A 26,363-nucleotide genomic window follows, 5' to 3' on the forward strand; every position below is an offset into this window, starting at 1 on the left:
ATATATTTTATTAATAAAAGGCAATTACACTTTTCTGTTTATATAATCTATTTATATGTAATTAAAAATATCAATTGATATTTTATTAGAAATTCTATTATTAAGTTGTTAAGAATGTGAGTGACAGTATTTCTAGTATAAAGTATTGACATGATTTATGTAGAAAGATTGTAATCATATTTGTTCCCAAAATATTAAAATGAGATATTAATAAGTTGGAGTGGTGAGTCTCATGCCACATAACAAACATGATAGGCACTTATATATGATAAGTAAGCCGAACTAGTGATACTTATGACAAGCACGTGTGTCACACCTTACCCTTCTGTAGGGCATAACATAATTTCGTAGTATACCTAATGACTTATCGAACTTCATCTAACAATAGCCCATTAAGTACATTACAAGGGATTTTAAAACCATTTTCTTACTTTTTGAAAGTGATGAGCATTTTTGGTAGGAACAAAAAACATTTAATTGAAGTTGAAAAGCTATGTAAAATTTTTGACCAATTTTATTTTTTCGCAAATTCTGAAAAAATTTTGACAGAGTGCCGGCAATAATTGAGAAAAACAAAAAATTTTACCTGTAGAAAATACTTCCAATAATAGCACTTCATCAAATCTCAACCACCAAATCACTCAATCAACACAAATTCATCCAATCTCCATAATTCATAACATTTGTATTTAAAATATTTGATTTCACTCACAATTTAGTTTACAACATAAAAAATCAAAAGACCATATTATTACATATTAATTGTACAACTGCTCAGTTATAAAAGTACATATGATTATAAAATTATTTAGATCAACTAATTACAATGGTGTAATTAAATACCCGTATAAAAGTATCTGAGTAGTTCCCAAAATCAGCAGCTCACTCTGCTGCTTTTTCCTTGCCTCTATCTACGATAGCAAAAGAAGCTATCGCTGAGTATAAAAATACTCAGTGGTGCACAATAAAATATAAAATGCATAATATAAAATATTTATGAACAATTCACAATTCAAAAATCTCACAATCACATTTCACAATTTTTCAAAGCTCATTATAGCACAATTTTGATCAAACAATTTAATAAATGCAGTATTGCCAATCCATACACAACTTAAGCTATGACACAAAATTTCCAATCAATGTCGTGTTGTACACCATGACAAAGCAATCTACAACCTCACTAATCGAAATCAATAAGGGATGTGGCTAGCTAGCTAATAAGTACTCATCCAATCTCGACCTCAGCTGGTAAGCCAGAGATGGAGGAAAATAAACGATCTCAACCCCATAAATGGAGGATGAATAATGTGATACTGTCATGCTAAGTGTGAATCCAAAATCAATTTAAAACAATTTATTCAAATAATTTATGAGAAATATGGTCAATTTCCAAAGTCATATTCATAATCATAAATGGCAACACAATTCATAATTAATTCAAAAATCAAATTTTCAAGAATCATATATTTAAACAAAAATTACTGTGCACAGACTTGATATAAGTCCTCTCTAGACCTTGACTCGGTCCTTTGTCCCTTCTAGGTCTTTTTCAGCTGAAACATATAATTGATAGTGTTTCAGTACCTTATCTTACAATAAATCTAATAATTAATTCTTATATGCTCAATTCTGGCCATAACATGCTTAAACTAACGTTTTTGGAGATTTTTATTTTGGGGTTACTATTCATGATACTATTCAAGTCAAAATATTAACTTTCTTATGCTTAATAGGTATGAAAAATCCAATTACACCCACATACCACATTTTGGGTGCCTAATTTGTTGATTTTGATTATTTCTTCAAATTTTAGGTCACTTAGGTACAATTTCAAAATTTTCAAATTTGATCTCATATTTTGTACTATTCCATTGTTCATGTTGCTGTGGGAATTTGGCAAAGTGTTCTTCATAAAACTTGTTCCTTATTGTCTTAACTTTAATTCCTTTTTTTAAATCACTCCATTTGGAGTTTTGTAGCCCAAGATATGGCCATTTGAACATGGCTGGCTGAATTGGTTTAACCCATATTTCTGGGTACCTAATTTGGTTCTGGCAGTTTTGGATCACTAATTTTGGGTAGCAAACTTAGTTATGGGCAGAATTTGGGTTGGTGTTCTTCATGAAAGTTGTAGTGCTATGTCATACCTTTCCAATGCCATAAAAATCAGGTCATTTAGACCTGTATAGCCCAAGTTATGGCTTTGGTCATTTTGGTACAGTGGCAGTGCACTACACCTGGGTTTGACCTAATTGTTCTCTATGTTATTGTCATTTTCTGGGCATGGTATCTAAATAAAAAATGTGACATTATGTGTCTATTTTCATTCCCAATTGGCCTCACACCAATTGGGTTGATAAATTTTCAGTTTTGGTCCCTGAAAGGGACCTATGTCAAACTGCTAGAATAGTGATCCTAACCAATCCAAATTGTAATCCTATTCTACCAATTCAAACACATCACAAATGGTCCCAATTGACCATTTCTCACCTCAATTAAGGTCAATTGCATCAATTAATCATTTCCCCAAATTTTTTCAATTTTTCAAGAGGTTAAGAACCCTAATTTCACCATGAACACAATTAATAAAATTAAGGTATTCCAATCACACTTACTATCTCCATTGCACTTATATACATCATCTGTTAAACTAAATATATCATCTCCACTCAAATCCCATGGCTGATGAATTTACCCTAGTTCCCTAACTTGCCATGTTTATCTTATTTTACACAATTTCTAACTTATTTGAAGTGCTTAAGCATGCATGTAAAGAGAGGTATGGGAAGAACCTCACTAACCTTATGTGATGCTTTTTAAGGCTTGAAATTCTTTCTTCCTTTCTTCTCTTTCTTGTCTTTCTTCCATCCACTCTCCAAATAATGACTTAAATTAAGCTTTTCTACTAGTTTAGGGAAAGACTTATGGAGAGAGGAAACAATTTCAAGCTTGGAGTTTGGGGTAACAATGGAGGTTTGAGAGAGAATTTGGGAGAGAGAGACGGCAACCAAAATGGGAAGAAGATAAATTTGACTTTTATTATTATTTTTTTTCATTTTCATATTTTATCTTTAATAATAGATCTTGACTTGGTCAAAATGTGTAGGAAAAATTAAATTGGACTTATGATGTCATAATATGAGGAAGGCATGATGTCATTAAAGGCTTTTCTTTTCTTTTTCTTTTTCATTTATTTTTCCTTGATTCTTTAATTAATTTCTCGGCTCTGAAATTTTCGTTTCTCTGATTTTATTAGACAGTTAGGTCAAGAGTCAGCTCTAGGGGTGAATTGACTAAATTGCCCCTCGCTAATTCAATCCGGTTTGCAAGTTATTCGATATTTCTTCCGGATCCTTGACCTAATTATTTGACCTACTTAACAATTCTTTTCTGTGATTTTCTCTTTTCCACTCTGTTTGCAATAATCCTAAGGACCGCAGTGTCATAATTTTCGATTCAAAATTCGGGTTAAGACTGATCTCACAGTCACTTCTCGGGAAGGCCACCCATCGCTGTGACTCCCGGCTCATTTAACTTCTTATGTTTTGTTTTTCTTATTTATACTTACCTATCAGGTAGTCACTATTTATTTTCATTCAAGGCTTATCTAGGTGTCTTAGATGTGGTTCTAATCCCCTTAATTGTCCGGACAGACACCGGTCACCGTAATAGTAAAATATACCAGGCCATGCAAATAGGGGTATTACAACGTGGAGTTTACTATTGTCAATGCATTGTCATATATCATATCAGTGCATATAATATTTAGACCTGAGATAACGCAGTTATCTTGTATATAGATAGTTTGAGTTTGATACTGCTTTCATACTCGTACTGTGTATGTGTATATGGGTATGTGTTGGCTCCTACTAGTTATATATGAAGATAAGTGTTAATCAAGATGGGATCCGTTACCCTAAGTAAATAGGGATAAAATTCTATGTTCATTTAATTGTTCTTGATGATTCAAGTTCCTCGCCAGGACAGATAGACTTAGCCAGAAAGAAGTTTCTGACAAGAAAGTTTGATTAATCAAGAATTGGAATTAAAAGAGAACATAACATTCATAGCAATTGGAGTTTGACATTAACCATGACTCCAGCTAGAATTGAGATTTTGTAACGGAGAGATCTTAGTGCATGGTAACATATGATTAAAGATTCATTTAAGGTATTCCTTATTACTGATTGGGAAGCCATGGCATACTATGCTAGGTGCCAACCATGGTCTATGAGATGCCTAAAATGATTTAGAAAAATCATTTACTGTAAGAAAGAGTTCCAATGATATTAAGAGTTAATATTATTTCTCATTACCAATTAGTAATGAACCTAGTAAGTCACACACCTACACAAGTTAATCACCAAGTAAAATATGATTTAATTAATTATTTAAAGAGTTTAATTAATTAATTAATTATGTTTAGTTTGTAATGAGATTGCAAAGTTCCTAGCATGACTTGAAACCAAATCTAGGTTATTAGATGTATAATATAAATTAAATTTATATTTAAAGAGTTTAAATATGAATTTAATTGTGAAATTAATTAATAGAGATTAATTAATTAATTAATATTTGATATAAATTAATTTAAGGGAGAAATTACAATTTTGGGTTAAAAAAATCAAAATTGTATGTAAGAGCAAAATGATAATTTTACATGGTGATATGTGGCACTTATGTCAGCATGCCACTTGTCTTCCAATGATGTAATATCACTTTATCATGATTTAATCTAGGCTTTACATTTGTCTCAATGAGATTAAAATAAAATAAAGCAAAATTAAATTAGATGAAGACATGTGGCACCAATTAATGCATTTTGTCCTAAGCTGTTTAAGTGACAAGAAGAAGTAAAATTAAATAAGATTTAATTTCATCTTCTTCTCCTCATTATGGATGGTAGCCATGGACTCCCATTTTTCTCATTTTCTTCTTCCATTAATTCTTGAAGAGAATCTTGATTTCTTCTTGAATTAATTTGGTAGAAAGAGTTTCTAGTGCACCCACATCCATTAACCCTCACCAAAACAAACCCATCTCATTCCAATTGGTTGGCAAGCAAGAAAAGAGAGCTTTTGGGGTTGCCATTCGTAGACCTTGGTGTGCTTGTGGTGAACAAGCTAGAGGGGCAACATTTGGAGTCCTAGGAGCACTCAAAGGGAGTAAGAAAGATTGATTTAGCGCCTTGGAGGTTAGTTGAATTAATTCTTTCATAAGCTAGGGTTAAATGAATTAATAGTTAATTCTCAATTTTAAATGGCAAATGAACTCCTAATGTGTGCCAAAAGTGTGATTTGGTATGCTAAAGGGCATTAGAAGTTGTATAGGTTTATAAGCTATTTGTATGTTATGCATGTAACCTAGAATAGATTTTTAAATTCAATGTTCTAATGCCCCTAAATCCATGCCTCCTTGCTTTCATAAGGTGGCTTCAATATAAATATATAATTGAAAATAAAATTAAAATAATAATTATTGATGAATATTTATCAACTTGCATAAATACTTATAAACCCAGTTATTTGGTATGACCAAAATTAAATAATTAGATAAATTTTGAGATATATATGCATATATATATCATGTCAAAAAACATCATCATGATATATTGACAAAATGGAGTTGATATGGTCACGTGAAGTTGTATCTCTTCAATAAATAGTAGTTATGGACTCAAAATCATGGAAATAATATCACACAAAATGCCATAAAAGGTGTCTATTAAGCAATGGTGACAAGGACTACAGGAGATGGCCATCTTTTTGTTTATACGTTACGTCCAAACTCATAATTAAACCATATTAATTATTTGATACATGTTCATAATTTTAATTATAACCTAAATTAATCTACAAATTAGAATCTCATATATTAGGAAACGAATATTTTTACATGGATTTTTTCTATTCTCAAGGTTGATAATTAAAGAGAATTTCTTTTTATAACTTAAAAAAAAAAAAAGTGATAGTGATTTAAAGAATACAACAATGCAAATGTCTATGATGAACTGGGCAGACATAGAGAGTGGTGGTGGTGGTGGAGGTGGGGGACAGAGATTGTCGGGTTAAGGTATACGAGGCAGCCCTGGTGAAGCAGCCAAGATGGGTTAAAGTATGGCCTTTTGTGCGTAGGCGCTCTTATCACTCATTCCCACCGTGCACCACCACCACCCTTTGCCCCATTTCCAAAGTTGCCTCTGACAAATGTCCCATACGGCCACGACACCTCAGGCTCCACTCCGTGACCACCACCACACCCGACGGAGCTGATCTCTTCTTGCTCGCCACCACCCCTTCGTTGTCCCTTTTTCTTGTCGGTGTTGTGTCCAGCCTCAATCAGAATCACTATCATTTTATTTAATTACTGTTCTTTTAAATTTTTCTTCTTTTTTTGTGCCTAGCTTTATACATTTATTCTCGATTCTACGTCATGTACTCTGTTGTTTTGTTTTTTAGGGTTTTTTACCATACAAAGGCACAGTGAAATAAAAATTATGAAAATAGGGTCGACCGAAGAAGAATTACGAGAGCGGGCTGAGTAACCTTCCGGACGCTATTCAAAAAATGGCCCGGACACCATTTTGAATAGCGTCCATGGTTTGAAAATGGCCCGGATGCTATTTTAAATAGCGTCCGAAGATCCTGGACGTTGTTCAAGTCCGGATGCCATTTTGAATAGCCTCCGAAGATCCTGGACGCTGTTCAAAATGGCATCCATGCACTGGACACTGTTGATGCTGGCCCGGAGGCTATTTTACTTACATTAATTAAGAAATATATTAATTTTAATACTTTAATATTTACATTGCCCTTTTTTAATATTTACATTATATTGATAATATAAAATTTATTAAAATTTTTGAATAGTAAATAAAATTTATTGTTTAAAATTATTAAAATTCAAGTTATATGAGATAGAAAAAATAGTGAAAAAAAATAATTACCGTTAATTAAAATAATTTTCATTTTATAATAAATGTGCATAATTTATTTTATTGATTGCAAATATTAAATTGAAGTATTAAAAGAAATAAAATTATTAAATATTATATGCAACCATTTATAACAATATATAATTTAAATATTGTACTTTATTTCTTTTAATACCAAATTCATGATTAGGAATGTTTAACAAACAGGTGTACTATGCAACAACTTCAATTTATTTAATATTATTAATAAAATTAATGTGTAAAGTGTGATTTTGTTTATAGATAAAAAAAATAATAGATATAATATTTGAACCGGGAAATTTTTCTGTTTTATTTTTTAGGACATGCTTATTTTGTAAAAAAATAAAAGAAATTAAAAAAGAAGAAATAATTTTATTTTTGTTTAAAATATTAAAATTTAAGTCATATGAGACAAAAAAAATAGTAAACAAAATTTATTATCCGTGTCTTAAATTAATTTCCAGGTGATATTAATTTTTACTCTTATTATAATTACTTTTTTATTTTCAATTGAATTATGCAAAATATATTAAAAATTTAGACTAGCATATCACAGCAATTGACCTAAAGCAAAATATAAATTATGACAAGTATTCATAATTAATATACAAATAAAAGCAAATATTTAAGTCAATCATGTACCACAACCCGGTCTTCGTATATGGCGTCTCGGTCGAAGAACTCGATGTTGTCTCTCTCCTTGATGTTCTTCTATATCACCTTGTGCATTTGAGGTTGGCTAGGTTGCCCTTGTTGTCGTCTCGATGATTTCCCCCCTGCAGTATAATGCACAACACTTTGTTCATGGTGTCTAAATAGACCCACACCAGATGGAATATGGCCTAAGGCACCAGACTGATATGGTACAAAGTATTGATCCGAACTATATCCACCAAATTGACCAGAACTATAGTGTGATGGCTTAATGGTAGATGGTCTGCCAAAAGGAGCAAATAAGCCGCTGAATGGTGTTTGCGGCTGCTGACTCTCAGCATAGTCAAAAGGCATCCAACCAGTGTAATGAGGGGGGATAGATTCTGAATAAGGTTGGAATATTGTGGATGGTCCCAGATTAGACAGTGCAAGAGTTGAGGGAATAGGATCAGAAGGATTAGGCACCGATGCCATGCAGTGAGGGTTAAATGCGATAGGTGGAGGCAAAACATCATCGGACGGAGAGCCTCGACCCACTGGGTGTTGACGAAGTCGAGCAGGACGTGATCGACATCGTCCTGCTCTATATGAGGGCTGAGGTTGGTCCTCTTGTAATTCATCATTAAAGGTTGCTGCTTGAGGTGCGAACTAAGGAGGTGGCATTTGACAAAGCCGACTTTCTTCCTCTAAAGCAATCATCATTTTCCTTAATGTACGCTTAACTTCTGCCACATTTTGTTTTGATGGATTCTGTAATTTTAGCAAACAATCCTCAATTGCGTTCTCCTGTAAAAATAAAATGCCAATGCATATATCATATCCTTTTTGGTTAAAAAAATATAAAATTATTATTAGTAAGTAATTAACAATGAAAAAATATGTGTTGTAAAGGATTACCACACAACCAATAGCAGCTCCACTTATTGAGATCCAACGTCTCGCAACTCGACGATACCACTCCATATATTCAGAATGATGGTGGAGTAGTTGTGCCATTTCTTGCCCTTGAATAATGTATTGTTCTCGCCTATTCCAATGAATAATGTATGCCGCATGGTGGTCCACCCAGTTACTCTTACTAACTCGAAGAGTAATGTCATGCAACTCATCTGTTTGCATGGGTGGTCGTAGAATAGGTTAGGCCAAACCAAATTACCTCATCACCCTGTCAGGTTGGTGCCATTCAATAATATGGAAGCAAATTAATGGCACAACTTCCTTCTAAATGGGACGGCCTTGGATACATATGTCAGGCAGCTCATCCAATAATTCTTCAGTATATGGTTCCCATGTAACCTGAAAGTGAATGTTAGCAAAACATCAAGTAATTATAAATATAGAAAAAATATAATATCTTATTTTAATTAAGATTTATTGAATTGTGGTTTACATCTTCAAGTCGCATCCGATCAAGGTTGTACCGGATTTGCGGATGTACATGGATTGTTACTTCAGTGATCTATCGAGCTCTACTCTACCTGTTAGTTGATAAGAAAATTTAAAATGTAATGCAATAAAAATAAATTTAATATTTTCTTAATGAATATATATATATATATATATATATATATATATATATATATTTAGTGACATACCTTGCACCTAGGGGTGCATCATGAGGTGCTGATGGATCTCTTATTGATGAAGAGATTATTTTAAATCTCTCCCAGGCCCATATCTACAAAATAAATAGTGATCCTGAAATCTCCTTTGTTTCAATAACAGCCACATGACAAAGCTCATGATAAAGGAAGTCTAAGCAAGCTCCACCCCAACTGTATGTTACAGCTTCCCTCAAGTCTTGTAAAAGGGGTAAGAACATCAAGTTCACAAGTGAGTTTGTCTTGTCAGGAAACATCGATCCAATTAGTTGTAATATGAATGTTCTTGCATGGCATAACAATGTTAAGTCATCAACATGATGTGGAATAGCTCCAGACTCATCATTTAGCCATGATATCTTTAGTGCATGTCCTCGAATCATTTCTGAGGGTGGTTTAGCGCCCAACAACATTTCACATACTTCTGGCCAATCCGCCTATGACATTCCAGTAACAGCTGAATCATGTACTGGTAAACCAGAAATGATGCTAACATCCTGAATACTGATTGTGCACTCACTAGTTGGTAACATAAATGTATGTGTTTCCGGTCGCCATCGCTCAACAAAGGCAGTAATGAGATGGCAGTCAAATGAAAAAAATCATAATCTAGCAATACAGATAAATCCCGAATCAGCAAGATGAGGAACAATTTGGTCATCAATGTCAGAATGTAATATGTTCCCCTGCCTCCTGCACGTAAGCACTTCATGCTCAATCGTGCCATTCCAAATCCCTTCAGAACGGTGTTGGGGCTGGAGCTGAAGAAGCTCTGGATCAACTAGACCTGAGATAATGTAATCTCTTCTTTCTTGTTGTGTAGCCATACCTATTTATTGCGGTAAATATACATTTTCAAGTTGTTTTTTTCATAGTTACAACAATGCATATATTTCCCTTGGTACATTGATTATTATATAAATGGTATAAAAAAACATATAATAAAAGTATTAAATAATGTAAATAAACATATCTCATTCATTGCATTAATTAAAACGTTTGCATTAATCAAGAAAATATATAAACATTAAAATACAATATTAGAACAAACTAGGTCAGCCTAACTATTTGATTTTTGGACATGATCTTAGCAGCTCGTTATATTTTAATATGAAAAAATAAAATTTAATAAACTATGCACTTAATCTTCGGACAAAATCTATGATTTTTCTAATTTTTTATTTTTTAAACATTTGATGTTAATAATACACATTTTAAAATATTTTGTTAATAATACTATTTTCTAATTTTGTTATGTACCTATTAACTTTATTTCTCTCTTACACTCTTTACAATTACAATGTCAAATTAAATTTCTAAAAATAATCCATATATTATTTTCAGGTTAACCATAACCTACTCAGGTATTCAAATAATTAAATAACATATAACACTAAAAATTCTTATAAAACTATATCTCTAAACATTAATAATATCACAAAAACCTACTTCATATCATAACACATGCATGCATGCATACTTACAAAAATAATTTTATCAACTTTCTCTAATAATAAAAATATTTAGCACTCAAATAATTCAATATGTTACAAGTAAATAGGTGATCTAACTAACAAAATACATACCTTCAATTTTTAAGAACAAAAAATCGGCACAAACAATTTTTTCAAGCTTCACTTGTGCTGTTCAAACTAAGAACCACCTAAATCTTTTTTCCTTCCACACCACTGCAACTCCTCTTGTTGTTGCTGGTCTATCAAGCAGAAATTGTGCCTCAGATTGTCCCTCAGCTCCACTAATTTTACACCACCAAAAGAGAAAATGAGAAGAAGAGAGTGACATGAACACTAAAGAAAAAGAGAGTTCGGCTTCGTATGCGAGATAAAAATAAACTGAGGGCGAGTATATAGAACTCTGGACGCCAATAATATTAGCGTTCCACGTCCCGTCCCTCTCTGCAAGGATTCGGTGTGTGGAGGTGTGTGGAGGTCTGCACGCCATTGATAATGGTGTACCGCTCTGCAAGATTCGTTGTGGAGTGACTTGAGCTACTGACGACGTGACCACCTGCAGAGATTTGCTGAGCCGCTGTACTGGCGTCCCATCTCCGAACGCCATTTTGAATGGCGTCTCGTCTGTTTCTCACCCCGTTTCAGTAAATTCTGTAATCTATACCATGTCTTGATAAAAATTATACCTTCACTACCCTAGTACAGTAAATTCCCCTATTTTTTATATTAGGGTTTTTGTCTGTAAAACCCTAGATACATGTTTTAACCATCATCATTAAACAATTGGATACTTTCTTATGAAAACAAAAAATAAAATAAAATGAGGCATGGACATTGATTAATTTTTGGCTTAATAAGCTTGCTGGCATTTGGCCCTATTAGGATCATATCAACAGGTAGGCCAGCTAAATCCAACATTGATTACCCCCCACATAACCGAAAGTGCACGCCAATTTACTTTAAGTTAACCTAAAATTTTAATTAATTATGCCACTTTATATATATATATATATATATATATATATATATATATATATATATATATATATATATATATATATATATACACTTCAATCTGTTCATATATTTTTTAGAGTAATTAATTAATTAATTCTAATAAAAATTAATTAAGCATGATTTGTCTGTTGTTAGCTCCAATTTCCAACTCTAATCTAATATTTATACAAATCCCTAATCGGAAATTGGTTGCCATTAGGTCTAATAGAGAACCACAAGCTGTCTGAAAATCATAATTCTATCCATCTTTGATTGTCAGAAACTGTCTTTGCTTCCAAACAAAATGGTAAACATAATTGTTACTATCATTTCACACATTCACCGGTATAAAAAAGAAAATAAAAATAAATAAAAAAATCATATTATAATAAAAAAATAAAATATAATTACACAAAATTTTCAAATATTAATTCAAGTGTGTTTTTGATAACAGACTGATATCAATAATATGCAGAGCTAATTATTAATTACAAGTAGTAAATGGGACAAATAACAGCAACTTGCACCGTAAAGCTAGTGCAAAATTGGTGATATGGGTCATCCTTGATTTGACATGTGAAACCATGTTGAAGATCATTAGACTGACTTGGACCATGTGTCTTTTAATCTCTCTAATGTCCTTTTTATTTTTGGGAATTTGTATGACTAGTCATTGTTTATGTAATTATATTTCTCCCTCTACCTGAATTCATGTCTGCCTTTTATAACATCAACAATAATTTTCTGCAAAACAAGTGATAATTAAAGAAAAAGGAGTTTGAATTTGAAATATTTCAACTTGAATTAACTTTAGAGTTTTTTCATGAAAATTAGCTTAAGAGAAAAAGAAATGATGCAGCATGAAACAGTTTGGCAATGCAGAATGATATATAAAGAAGCAAGGCAATGCAGAATGATTCAGCTAGTTAGCCTGTCTTGATTCAGTGGCTGAAAGTATACTCACCTGACAGAGTCAAGTTCGAGTTTTTACTCTCTCAATTCCTTATTTTAAAAAAATGCAGAATGATGCAGCATGGAATAGGTTGACATGCAAAACAGAATTACAGCTTATTAATTATCATTCTAACAAGTATTCAATTACTAAAATGACAGAGATGTGCTGCACAACAGAATAATTAAAGAGGAATTACAGCTATTAATGACTGAAACTAAAGGAATTATTGCATGTTTTTTCAATTGAAATTAATAGAATGACAAAGTGATAATCAATTTGCTAATAATCTGATCTCCATCTGTCTTTTCTACTGTAGTTTATATGGAGCAGTACTGCCTCCAGTTAGAGAGAAAGTAGTTTAATCTTGTATACCCTTTCCAACAATTTGATTTGGATTCTGTGATCTTATGGGTTGTCATTGTATACATTGATGAATTATTTAACAGCAAGCAAATGGCAATTATTAAAGTAATAAGTGAAGCTTACTGGCAATATACTCCTAGTCTAAGTAGATTTGTAGGGGGTTGTAGAAGAAAGAGCCAAAATGAAAGGATAATTGCCATAGTCTAAACTAAGAGAGTTGATGAAAAGATAATGAATGAGGAGAGACATGAGTCAGAATCAGCATGTGGGATGTCTGGTGTTGTGTTCTTGTGGCCAACCCCCCCACTCTCCTTGTCTCCTTCCCACGTAAAATTTCATGTAAAATTCAATCTACTTTCCCTTATATCTATTCCTATATATGTTACTCTTCTCTCAGAAAGTGTTAGAAATAGAGAATGTGGAGACAATGATTTATGTCAAGTTCTTCAGTTGGGGTGTTTACCGCTTGATGATTTGTTAACACTGTTACAAAACTCGGGCCGATTTATTGGGTTGACTCAATGAATTAGTGACAGATATATAAAATGAGCCCATTTTTTAATTGGACCAAATAAAAAGATAACTGGAAAAAAAAAATTGCATAATTCGGCGATTGAAAGATAATCCTTTATAAATCTTATGATTAGTGATTTATATTTTTTAAATTGAAAATTTTTAAAATATCAATGATATTGATAATTTAGTATTTAAAATTTAAATTTATATTAAGTCCATGAATAAAATATTATTTAGCTAGTATTTTTTTTAATCTTTATATAGTAATATAATAAATTTTATAAATAAGATGTTTATTTTCAATTTTTAATATATAATTAGTATTTCATAAATACTAAGAAGATAACTACTTATTTATAAATATTGAAAATAAAATATTTAATACTTACATTTAAATTTTGAATATTTTCATAAAATTTTAAAAAATATTAAAATGAATGTAAATGCAACCTGAAAAATATTGAAAGTTTGATTCTAAGGCTCTGATTATTTTATAAAAAATATTTTCTTAAAAAATATTTTTTACATTTTCTAACATTTGGAGTACTCAAGAAAATAAGTAAAAAAAAAATTAAGTCAAAAATATTAAATCAATTTTAAAGAAAATAAAATAAGTCATTTTTCATTTGACGGACTTAATCTTATTGAAATATAAAAAATAATATATATATATATATATATATATCATGAATTTAATAAATAATAAAAAATATTTTTATGAAAAATAATTTTTTAGAAAATATTTTATATAAAAAATATTATATATATATATAAATTATTTTTTTATAAAATAAATAAAATTTAAAAATAAAAATTAATTTATTAAGCTTATTTATCATCTACTGATTAGACTAGTGGGCCGTTGATCCCATTCCTGAAGGAGATCAAACTCTGGGCAGGGTATGGTCATTAGGGGTGGTGAGGGGTCCTGAATTGAAGCTCCAGGAAGCTGCATTAATTTCAGCAACTAGTTGGGCCTTTTGGAAATGGACTTTGCTCTCTATGTTGGGCCTTTTGCTTCGTTAATTGCTTCTGAGTTTGTAACCTTGTTGGGCTAATAATTGAGTTTTAAACTAAAACATTCAACCAACTTTTATTTTCTTTCATTTCTTTTTTACCTAAAATTTGGGCAAAGCTTAGCCACTAAGTTCTTGATTTGCTTATGGAAGTGCTTAACTAAGTGCCTGTTTAGTGTTGTGTTCGAAGGTTTAAAATTATTTTTTTGAATAAAAGTATTATTTTAAATATTATTAAAAAAAGTTATTTTATTATTTTAATATTCTAATTACTAAAGTTGATTATATTTAATTTTAAATTATTTTTTAATATTTTTTAATTAATATATTTAAAAAATAATTTTTTTAATAGTAATTTTACCAGCAATGTCAAATAGATCGGTATCTGAATCTATCTTCTTCTCAAAGATAAAACATCACCTACAATTCTTTTCAATTTTTTAACTATTGGACTTAAATGACGAAAAATAATTTATATAATTCATATAAATTAATTTAAAATTAAGATTAAAAATATAGAAAAATTATACGCTATTGACTTCAATGGAGATTAAATAACAACAATGGAGATTAAATAACAACTGTACTAAATTGATAATGCAAACCATTTGTCCAAGGAGACACCATATGTCACAGGTTGGACTTATCTCTACCTCTTCTTCACACAGACTATTAAAATAATCCATCCTTTATTCTCTTCAACATCCAAATTTTTAATATAAATTTTCATTATGCATATTTCAATGATAATATATTTATCTGATTTTTTTTAACTTTTATTATAATATTATTTTTTAATTAAATTTAATTTATAATTAAACTAAAACTAACATTATAAATAAAAAAATATTATAAAAAATCACGAATTCTATTGGTCGGCCTGACCAACATATACAAATGTGGGCCAGGACCCATAATTGTAGGAGACAAATGTGTTGTAGTGTTCTACTTCTTTTTGAATTGAAATCTTTTCTACTTCTACGAGCATAAGACTAATGGTAAATTACATTACATGTATGGTGCTTGATTAGCGCTAGAAATAAGACAAATGGTTCTTTTCCCCTTACTTTTGATGGTCACATGTCCTCCATATCAGATTCCACTATCATCCTTGCAAGGAAAATTGATACATTACAGAGACCACATGATCCCTAATTGCTTCATTAAAGAGAAAGATAAGTGAAAAGAAATTCAAAGCTTGGAAGGAAAAGAAGAAAGTCTTAATGAATAAGATAATGGGTCTAGTTTAAAGAAATACAGACTTGACAAAACCCAAGCCTAGAAATCAAGAAAATCAAACTCAATCAAACCATAAATCAAACCAAACTTAGAAAAGACAAAGCCTAAGAGATCTGGGTGACCAAGTCACCAAACCCTTTCATCGCCGCCTGCTCTTGCAATGGAAGCTTGAGAAAAACTGGAAGGCCAATACCATGAAGTCTTCCTCAGCAACACAAGACAATCACTTGCTCACTGAAATCAAACCCTTTGACATCAATCCTAACAGAAGCTGTCCCTTAGGAGCAACATAACACTCCTCCTTCATCAGCTGTTGTCGGAGGGGAAGAGAGTAGAGCTCACGGTCTCTCATTCTGTAGCCACCAACTGAGATAAACTCAACTAATCCTAAGTTGCCCTTCTCCAAAAATGCATGAACCCTTCAAGAAGACAATGGCCACCGACTTCCATGTGTGGTCATACTCCATCAATCCAAAGACACTATAAATCTAAAAAAGGCTCTCTCCTTAAAGCACTACAAAGATGTTTGGTTCACCTATTGAGTGTAACTGATGGCTGATAGACACCCCAAACAATTGAACTAGAGTATTTGATAAGTTTTAAAAAACAAAGTTGATAGCTGATGGGCAGCTGATGTGGGAATATTTTTAGAGCAGTTTCTGATAATTTAATAGCTGATTTGATTTTATTTTTTATTTTGACCATATTATCTTTTTTATTTAACTTGAAAATTAATATTATTAATATTTTTACATTTTTCATTTATAATTTTAATATTTTAATTAACACATTTCAATTTTATTAAAATATATTTTATTAATAAAATAAAATGTAAAATATTTATTTATATCTAAAAACTTAAAATTAATTATAAATTTTTTCTTTATCGATCATAATAATTACTTTATTATTTTATTTATATTTTTTAAATTATTTAATTATTTTTTAAAAAATTTAATTATTTTCTTATTTCAATAATAAAATAAATAATATAATATAATAGATTAATAATTATATTTTTATTTTAATAATATAATAAATGATATAATATGTTAATTTGATAATTATATATTTAATTTAATAATAAAATAAATAATATAATATAATAAATTTATAATTTTATATTTATTTCAATAATAAAATAAATTATATAATATATACTCTTATTAATCATTTCACATATCAACAGCAACAATTAAACATAGTTTTATCAAATATTTAACATAAATCGGCTATTAGCTATCAGCTATCAACTAACAGTAACAGCTATCAATTAATAAGTCATCAGTTGTATTCAACAGTTAAACTAAACATGCCATAAATCTGCATAAAATACCATCCACTCTCGACTAGCAACAGAGAGAGCACACCAAGACAAAAAAAAAGGGGCCGATTTCCCCTACCCATACGACAGGGGAAGCACACAAAAACTAGATGAACTGCTTGACTTTTATGAGAAAAGCAGGAGAAATAGGGAGAAAAAAAAATCTCTCTCTACAATCTAAAGAGAGCTAAACCAACAAAAGACATCAGAATCCCAAGTCCAAATTGTTACTTGGAATCACTTAATTATGTATTAATCTCCAAGATTTCTTCTTCTTGACCCATAAGTGATTTAATAATTTAATATATATTGCGTTGTTTGTGTCATCTTTTCATTAGTTTACAAGAATTTGTAATAGAAGAGTTAGTAAACTTAAATTCTTAATATTTTACATCATAATATTTGTTTATTATATTCTAAAAATTATAAAATGTGGTGCAGAGCGAGAAAAGGCAAAAAAAAAAAAAGTTATGTAGACTAAGGATAACATAAATACTGAATACGATCGTGAAAAACCAATTTTTCTTTCGGTGTGTTCAACCAGGACCACCTCTCCTCAGTCCTGAAAAAAGTCCCACTCCCATCAGCTTTGTTGTAGACTTTACATACGTATCATGACAAGAAGCATCCACCAATTTTTCACAAAGCCTAATCAAGAAAATAGGAATATAGCCATGTATATCTATCTATTTAACTATTCATTAAAAAATGGCAATCCTTATTCCTCGCAGGTTGCAACAACAATGATAACTCTGATCAATTGCTAATCTTCTATATCAAGTGTGAGTGCCAGCCCCAATTACAAATTAAATATATTCTCAAAACAAATTTCCAACTGGCAGCAATCCCTCCAATTCAAGAAAGGAACAAGAAAAGGCACCAGTTCATCCACAGTGCAAGAATGGAAACAAGATTACTTAATGGGCCAATCTTTTTGCCCTTTTTGTTGCTGTTATTCGCCAAAAATTCAAAGCCGCCCCACCAGGTGAAATCAACCACAAAAGGCTAAATCAGAGACAGAGAGGGAGGGGGAAGCATCCCAATCCACAAGCAAGAAATCAAAAACCTCAAGATCCTCCAAAAACCAAACAAAAACTGCTTAGAAAGAGAGAGAGAGTTCACATTTATTGCTGTTTCAGTCGCTTCTTGCTCTTTTCCGTCTCGTGTCCATCGCCATTTTTAATTGACGTCCCAATCAAATAAAAATTAGATACACAAAACCGAAGTCTCTCTCTCATTTGGCAATGCCAAATTGCCAATGCCGATGCCAATCAACTAAAGGACAATAAAAATAGAGGTAAGAGAGACAATTAAAACATATTATTCATGGCAACAGCTACTGCTACAACCACAACTACTGCTTCAACCACAACTAGAGCTCACCTTAAAGTTCAAACTCAGCCCACTAAGCCCAAACGCCGCAAGTGCCGTGAAACCACCATTTCCTCCTCCGCTGCTGCCACAGCTAATTCTAGTAGTTCTGACTCTGCTTCTGGTTCTGGGTATTGTTCACATAGCCAAAGCCGGAAACTTGAGCATCCCACCATTGTTTCCGCTGATAACTCCTGGAGCTGTCTTGCTTCCAAACCCACCTCTGCCCCACCTCCGCCACCACCATCTCCGCCTCCGCTACCCCGCCGTTTAACCGTGAAGGAATCTGACCCAGTTCTTGATTCGCCATCAACCTTCAGGTTCCGCTTCTCTCCGGGAAGTCTATCGCCAGTCATGGACTTCACTCCCACCTCAGCTTCCACTATTACCGCCACAACAACCCTAACAAATGGCCACCACTCTCCTCATGAACCTTCTTCTTTCCCTTCGAGTTTCACCAAATTTAACTCTGCACTCACAGCTGGTCTTCTAAACCCGATGTCGCCCCCGCCGGATAAGCCCCGATCCAGTCCGACGCTTTTCGAGATGATGGCGAGCGAGCCCGAAATGCAACCCAGAACCCAGATCCCGATTAACAATGCTAACATCAATGTTCGAAGCTCGCAAAACTCCCAATTGTCTGTTCAAGATAAACAGACTTTAATCATGCAGCGAATAGCTGACATTTTGGGAAACAGGAGCCCTGGTAACCAGTTCAATGATGCGTCGACTAGTGATGTTAAGTTGACATTGAGTTCTAAAGATGGAATTAGCGTGTCAATGAGCGTCCACAGGCAGATCCTGGTGGCTCACAGCAGGTTTTTCGCTGTGAAATTATCGGATCGGTGGGCCAAGCAGCAGCGTTCGTCGGTGCCGTATGTGGTGGAGATTGCCGATTGCGATGATGTCGAAGTTTATATTGAGACTTTGAGGTTAATGTATTGCAAGGATCTGAGGAGAAAGCTCATGAAAGAGGATGTGAGTAAGGTACTTGGTATTTTGAAGGTAAGCTTCTTTTTTTTTTTTTTTTTTTCAAGTACCCTAGGTTTGTTTGGAGGCTGGGAACTGTGGAAGTAGACAGGAAACTTTTAAATTTTTATTTTTTTTAAATGCTCAAGTGGTTTGTTTGGTCGCTGAGAGACTGTGGAAATAGACAGGAAACCTAATATTGAAAGCAATCTGTTTGATTGTTGAGGAGATAGGAACAGGAAAGAAAATGTAGTTGAACTAAGTTGCTCTTTTTCCCTTCCCTTCCTTTTCCTAGCTGATTTTGTGAATGATGCAGATAAAACCATTTTGGTAGTGTAGTTGATATTTTTTTTTTCTTTTATTCATATACTGGAATTGGAAACATAGACATGGACAGGACATCATTAGTTTTTGGCTTGTTTATTGTTCATTTTATTTTATTTTGGCTGTTGAATCTATTCCTGCCAATTATAAATGATGGGTTAAGATTTTGAGGTACTGAATTGGTTGGTTCTTTTATTAGGTTTCTGCAGCAATTGGGTTTGATGCTGGGGTCTTATCTTGCTTGGAGTACTTGGAAGCTGCTCCATGGGCTGAGGATGAAGAAGAGAAGGTGGCCTCACTGTTGTCAGAGCTTCGCCTTGAAGGAGTTGGAGCAGGAGAGGTTCTTAAGAGGGTTTCAGTAGAAGTAACTAATGGAACAGAAGAGAGTCGTGACAACGATGAAGTGCTTCTCAAGCTTTTGCATGTAGTTCTTGATGGTAAAGATGAGAAAGCTCGGCGGGAGATGAAAGGGTTGGTGTCGAAGATGCTTCGTGAGAATTCTTCTCAGAATGATCTTCGAAAGGAATCCTTGTACTCAGCTTGTGATGGGTGTTTGCAATTGCTTCATAACCATTTTCTCCGTGCAGCAGAAGGAGATTTGGAGGATATTGGTCAGATTGCACGGCAAGCAGATAACCTGCATTGGATTTTGGATATTTTGATTGACAGACAGATTGCTGAAGATTTTCTGAAAACCTGGGCATCTCAGTCTGAATTGTCTGATATACATTCTAAAATTCCTGCTGTATATAGGTATGAGGTTAGCAGAGTTACAGCAAGGCTGTTTGTTGGGATTGGAAAGGGCCAACTGTTGGCTTCAAAGGAAGTGAGGTGCTTGCTTTTACAGACATGGTTGGTGCCATTTTATGATGATTTTGGGTGGATGAGGAGGGCATCTAAAGGCCTTGATCGACATCTAATTGAGGATGGTCTTAGTAACACAATTCTAACTCTACCTCTAGCTTGGCAGCAAGAGATTTTACTGGCTTGGTTTAATAGATTCTTGAACTCTGGTGAAGACTGTCCAAATATACAAAGAGGATTTGAGGTTTGGTGGAGAAGGGCTTTCTGGAGACGGAGTGGTGACCAGGAAAGGACAAGGCCATTAAGAATCACGACTGCAACCATTGAGAACTCATGAAAAGTAATAGAATTCACAGTGCTGGATATCGTTCTCTGAGGGGTCAATAGTGATCAGTGCCTCTACCTCAGTCCATTCAAAATCCCTAAACAGGCCCCATAATCCACTTATCTTCCCTCCTTGCCAGTGCTTATTTCCCTCTTTCTCAGTCTCGCTCCTTCAAGCTCTCACACCTCTGTTGCTGTGGTTCTTTTTGTGGCCCCTCGCTTGCTGCTGGGCACCTCATGCGCCTCTGTGGCTGCTGGTGTTTCTGTCTTGCTCCTCGCTCATTGCTGGTGCCTACTGCCTAATGATTTCCTCATGACATGTGCACCTGCTGCATGTTCTCTTAATTCGGGTTCTCAGTTGATCTTAATTTCTGCTTGTGAACAATGGGAATGGTGTGATTGTGAATTTATGATATACTTTAGAACAGGCCTAGATATGGGACTGAGTTGATCATTGTTCTGTGTGATTTGTGACCATTTGATGATTAATCCATATTTTTTGACCATTTAACTTTAATTTCTGTCTTTACATTTTAGTCTAATTTGAGGGTTTGATACCAGGTTTTCCTTTGTTTCTTATTTTCTGGGCTTGTCATGATATGGGAAATTGGGGTTACTAATATATAATTTTAGCTAGCTTCTGAACTTGGGGTTGCTGAGCTATAATTTGGAAAATTGGGGTCAATAATGTATAATTTTTCTGTTGCCCTGGATTGTAATGAATTGCTATATTAGAGAAGATGAGCAAGTTTAGTAATAGAGAATCAGCATTGCCATATTAGCACAAGAGATAGAGCTGTTGGTAATAAGCAATAAATAGATGCCAATTTATTTCTGGTATTATGGAGCCATTAAGCAGACCAGGGTTTTGAAAAAAGCGGGTATTTAGGTATCTAGTAACAGCACTTTCTCATGAAGCAGACCAATACTTAAAAAGTATTTACTTTCCCATGTATGGCTTTGATCTATGATCTTTTATTTCCTAAGTTTGTACTGAATTCACATTTCTTTTCATACATTCTATTCTAAGCATAAGGACAATTTGTATTATTTATTAAATGCATAATCAGCCATATAAAATTTTATTTAGTTCTTTTTGCAACAGTAATATTTTCTACTATATGGACACATTCTGGTCTTATTAGTTACTGAGCCTGAGTACCTCTAGCATAAGTAAGTTTTGCACTTAATTTTCAGATTTTTTGTTAGCTTTTGCACGTGATAATTCATTCAATTTTCATCTTTTTAGCTTTGTAACTTTATGTTTTGCAAATTTTGAGAAGAGAATGAAAAGAAAAACTACTATGCGGTAGCCTCCAAATATTTGTATACAGAATTACCTTTTGGTTGGCAGCGCTTTTGTTGTCATTGTGTTCGAATCAATAAAAGTACTGAACATGCTTGCTAAATGGAAATACCAGATTTTCCGGATGAAAGTCTTCAACTTGTAATGATGAATGTTGAATACCTCTAATAATTATTGCAGTGACTGATTATATATTGGGCAATTTTTTTTTGTTACACAGTGGCATTTCTCTACTCAATTGTGATTGAAAAGGTTATTTCTTTCAGGGAAATGATTTGTTGTGATTGCATTGTGTTCTGTATCTCTATTGAAATTTCTGTTCAGGTATATTTCCATGTTCGCTTATCTGATTTTTGAGTTTTCTTTTTGAGTTGCTTTACATTGGAAAATGATCTCATATGGATTAAGATTAGCTTTACATGGTTAGTGCCTTTTTCAGGTTATCTAACTTACCTTAGAGTTTGTCGATATGTGGAATTTGTTTGCTTGTGTTTAAGGTGGTCTTGTTTTTAGAAATTGTTTGTTCTTATCCTACAACATCAAAAGATTAGTTACTGTTGGAAAATTTAGTGTTCTTCTTTGTTCACTTGCGTGTTTCTTATGACAAAATAATTTGTTTACAAGTTTACTTTGTGGGTATTTATTGTGGGCTGATCTTGTCTTCTTTTGGGTATTCTTGGTTTCTTCTTGCAACCCTTTTCAGCTGGTTCCCTGTGAGTGACTTGCAGTCTGTCTTTGCACCAACTCTTGAAAGTTTTCAATCTTGATGATGATTTATATATTGTTTTAGATACTGCCTTGTGGAAGAAACACAGCAAGAATGGATCCCTTCATCTTGTTAATTTGGTTACAGAGTATAGAATTATAGAAATGTTGATGGTCTTTTAATGCTAGTTTTGCTCCTCCATGACTACTTTGAGGATAAGGAAATGGTGCTACTAAAAAATTATAACTACCTAAAAATTAAAATTTGCAGGTATTCTAGCTAATTAATTTTTGGCTTTTTTCTTTTCTCTGTCAACACTACTTTCTGCAACAAATTCCAAGATCATATCTATACTTCTATACTTATATATTAAAGAAGAATTCAATATTGTTCACAGGAACAGTCCCCAATTGAAAACAAGATTTTTGTTTTAATAACAATTTTACCCTTTTGCTCAATGCTTTTTGTCTTTAAAGAACCTGGCTTTTTTAAGCTTTTCCTTTGACCATTTCATCTTTTATCTGTGCTCTTTACATTTGTGGAACACTGCCGGGAACAGGAAAATTATAATTGATTTGGATATGCTCTCCAACTCCGCCTAAGTAGTTTCCAAGCCGGATAAAGGAGGAGGGTTGTGACAACAAATTTCGTCACACCCTATGATATATGGATTCAAATGATATAAACGTTCCTCTACTAACGTGTAGTGATAAATATGCAAGGGTGTAGGGCGTGTGGTGTTAAGTCAGCAAGGGTTCCCACATCATGTGTGGGTAAAGAAGTTAGTCAATAGGAAAGATATTAGAGAAAATAGTGGAACAGATGACTAGATAGATATAGAAAACAATAGAATATATCATAGAAGGAGACCAATTAGGAAGGAGCAGGATAGGAGGAGGATCGTTGGTACTTGGAATGTTGGATCACTTACGAAAATTGATGGAGCTTGTGGATACCTTGGAAAGGAGAAGGGTGAATATTGCTTGCATTCAGAGACTAAATGGGTAGGAGAGAAAAGTAAGGAAGTGGGTAATTAAGGAGAGAAATAAGAGTATAATCATACATTGAAAGAGAGTAGGAGATAGAATTATACTAGTAAAGCTAGTACTAGAAGGAGAAACAATAAATATAGTTAGTGCTTATGCCCCACAAATAGGACTAGACAGTGAGAGTAAACAAAGATTTTGGGAAGATATGGATGATTTAATGCAAAGCATACCGAATGAAGAGAATGTTTTCATTGGTGGAGATTTGAATGGACATGTAGGAAGTGATAGGCAAGGTTATGAGAATGTTCATGGAGGTTTTGGTTTTGGCAAATAAATGAAGAGGGAAAAGCATCCTGGATTTTGCTATGGCATACGACCTAATACTAGCAAATACCTACTTTATAAAAAGAGAGTCACATTTAGTGACTTTCAAAAGTGGGCAACATAGAAGCAATCGACTTCCTCTTAACCAGAAGACAAATAGAGCTCTATGCAAGGATTGCAAGGTCATTCCAGGAGAGGCTTTAACAAGTCAACATAGGTTGGTGGTCTTGGATGTCAAGTTTAGGAACAATTCAAGTAAGGTTAGAAGAAATAGTGTAGCTCGAACAAAGTGGTGGGAGTTCAAAGGAGTAAAGCAAATATGGAAGCTGGTTATGGAGGCCAAGGGTATGTGGATACAGATGGCATCAAAGATTAGAGAAGTAGCTAAAAAAGTACTTGGAGAGTCTAGAGAACATGGACCACCCTCAAAAGAGAGATGGTGGAATGAAGAAGTACAAAAGGCAAAGAAGAGAAAAAGGGAATGGTATAAGAAATTACCTAAATGTGATAATAATGAGGCATATGAACAGTACAAGATAGCAAAGAAAGAAGCAAAAAAGGCAGTTAGTCAAGCAAGAGCACATGCCTTTGAAAAGTTATATAAGAAACTTGGAACTAAAGAAGGGGGGAGAGATATTTATGGATTAGCAAGGAGTAGAGAAAGGAAATGTCAAGATCTCAATCAAGTTAGGTGCATTAAGGATAAAGAAGGAAAAGTGTTGGTAAAAGATGAGGACATTAAAGAAAGATGGAGAAATTATTTTAATGATCTCTTTAATAATAGTCAAAATGGTAATAGCGTGAATATAGATTATAAAACAATAGAAAAGAATGTAAATTATACCAGAAGGATTCGATCTTTAGAAGTAAAGGAAGCACTTAAGAGAATGAAAGTGGGTAAAATGAAATACCAATTGAAGTGTGGAAGTATTTGGGAGATATGGGAGTGGCATGGTTAACTAAATTATTTAATAAGATTCTAAACTCAAAGAAAATGCCGATGAATGGAGGAAGAGTATTTTAGTACCTATTTTTAAAAATAAGGAGACATAGTTGCTCAAACTATAGGAATTAAACTCATGAGCCATACTATGAAGTTGTGGGAGAGAGTTGTGGAGTATCGACTACGTCATGATACTTCTATCTCTCTCAATCAATTTGGTTTCATGCAACTATGGAAGCGATCTTTCTCATTAGAAGCTTGATGGAGAAATATAGAGATGTGAAGAAAGATCTACACATGGTTTTTATTGATTTGGAGAAGGCTTATGATAGTGTTCCAAGAGAGGTCTTATGGAATGTGTTAGAACAAAAGAGGGTATCTATTAGGTACATACAAGTATTGAAAGATATGTATGAAGGAGCAACTACTGGACACAAGTGATTTTCCTATCTCAATTGGATTACACCAAGGATCAACCATAAGCCCTTACCTTTTACATTAGTTTTAGATGAACATATACAAGAGAGTATTCCTTGGTGCATGATGTTTGCGGATGATATTGTTCGATAGATGAGACACGAGAAGGAGTCAATAGGAAGCTAGAACTTTGGAGAAGTACTCTAGAGTCAAAGGGTTTTAAGTTAAGTAGAATACATGCATTGCAAGTTCTGATAGGGAAGGAGTTAGTTTGAATGGAGAGTAATCACTTTAAATATCTAGGCTCACTCCTTCAAGTAGATGGGGATGTGAGGAGGATGTTAGTCATAGGATTAAAGCCGGATGGTTGAAGTGGAGACGCCCACGGAGTTTTATGTGATCGTAAGATTCCCAATAAATTAAAAGGAAAATTTTAATGTTATATGGTAGTGAGTCTTATGCATCTAAGATAAGAGTTGCAGAGATGAGAATGTTAAGGTGGATGAGTGGCCATACTAGACTAGATAAAGTCCGTAATGAGAGTATTAGAGAAAAGGTAGGAGTGGTGCCAATTGAAGATAAGTTGAGAGAAGGGAGATTGAGGTGGTTTGGTCATGTGTAGACAAGTAGAGCACATTAGGTTAGAGGATAGAAAGAAAAAAGGGGTAGACCTAAATTAACTTGGAGGAGAGTAGTACAACATGACTTAGAAGCATTAAACATTTCGAGGATTTAACCCAAAATCGAATCCATATATTTTTGGGATAAAGGCTTAGTTGAGTTGAGTTGAGT

The 26,363-nt window shown here is 33.2% G+C and overlaps 1 protein-coding gene and 1 long non-coding RNA gene across 2 annotated transcripts; one reads left to right on the forward strand and one right to left on the reverse strand.

Annotated features, from left to right (window-relative positions):
• Nucleotides 1-17,826: 17,826 nt before the first annotated feature.
• Nucleotides 17,827-18,615, reverse strand: LOC110658461 (uncharacterized). The gene is made up of 2 exons (XR_002495568.2): nucleotides 18,478-18,615; nucleotides 17,827-18,369 (listed from the first exon to the last, which is right to left on the reverse strand). It is a non-coding gene; the product is annotated as an uncharacterized LOC110658461 (long non-coding RNA).
• On the forward strand, nucleotides 18,369-21,403 carry LOC110658459 (BTB/POZ domain-containing protein At1g63850). The gene is made up of 2 exons (XM_021816079.2): nucleotides 18,369-19,470; nucleotides 19,958-21,403. The coding sequence occupies exons 1-2, from the start codon at nucleotides 18,421-18,423 to the stop codon at nucleotides 20,897-20,899; spliced, it is 1,992 nt and encodes a 663-aa protein (XP_021671771.2). The 5' UTR covers nucleotides 18,369-18,420; the 3' UTR covers nucleotides 20,900-21,403.
• Nucleotides 21,404-26,363: the final 4,960 nt, after the last annotated feature.

This window comes from Hevea brasiliensis, chromosome 9 (assembly GCF_030052815.1).
Source record: "Hevea brasiliensis isolate MT/VB/25A 57/8 chromosome 9, ASM3005281v1, whole genome shotgun sequence".
NCBI lineage: Eukaryota > Viridiplantae > Streptophyta > Magnoliopsida > Malpighiales > Euphorbiaceae > Hevea > Hevea brasiliensis.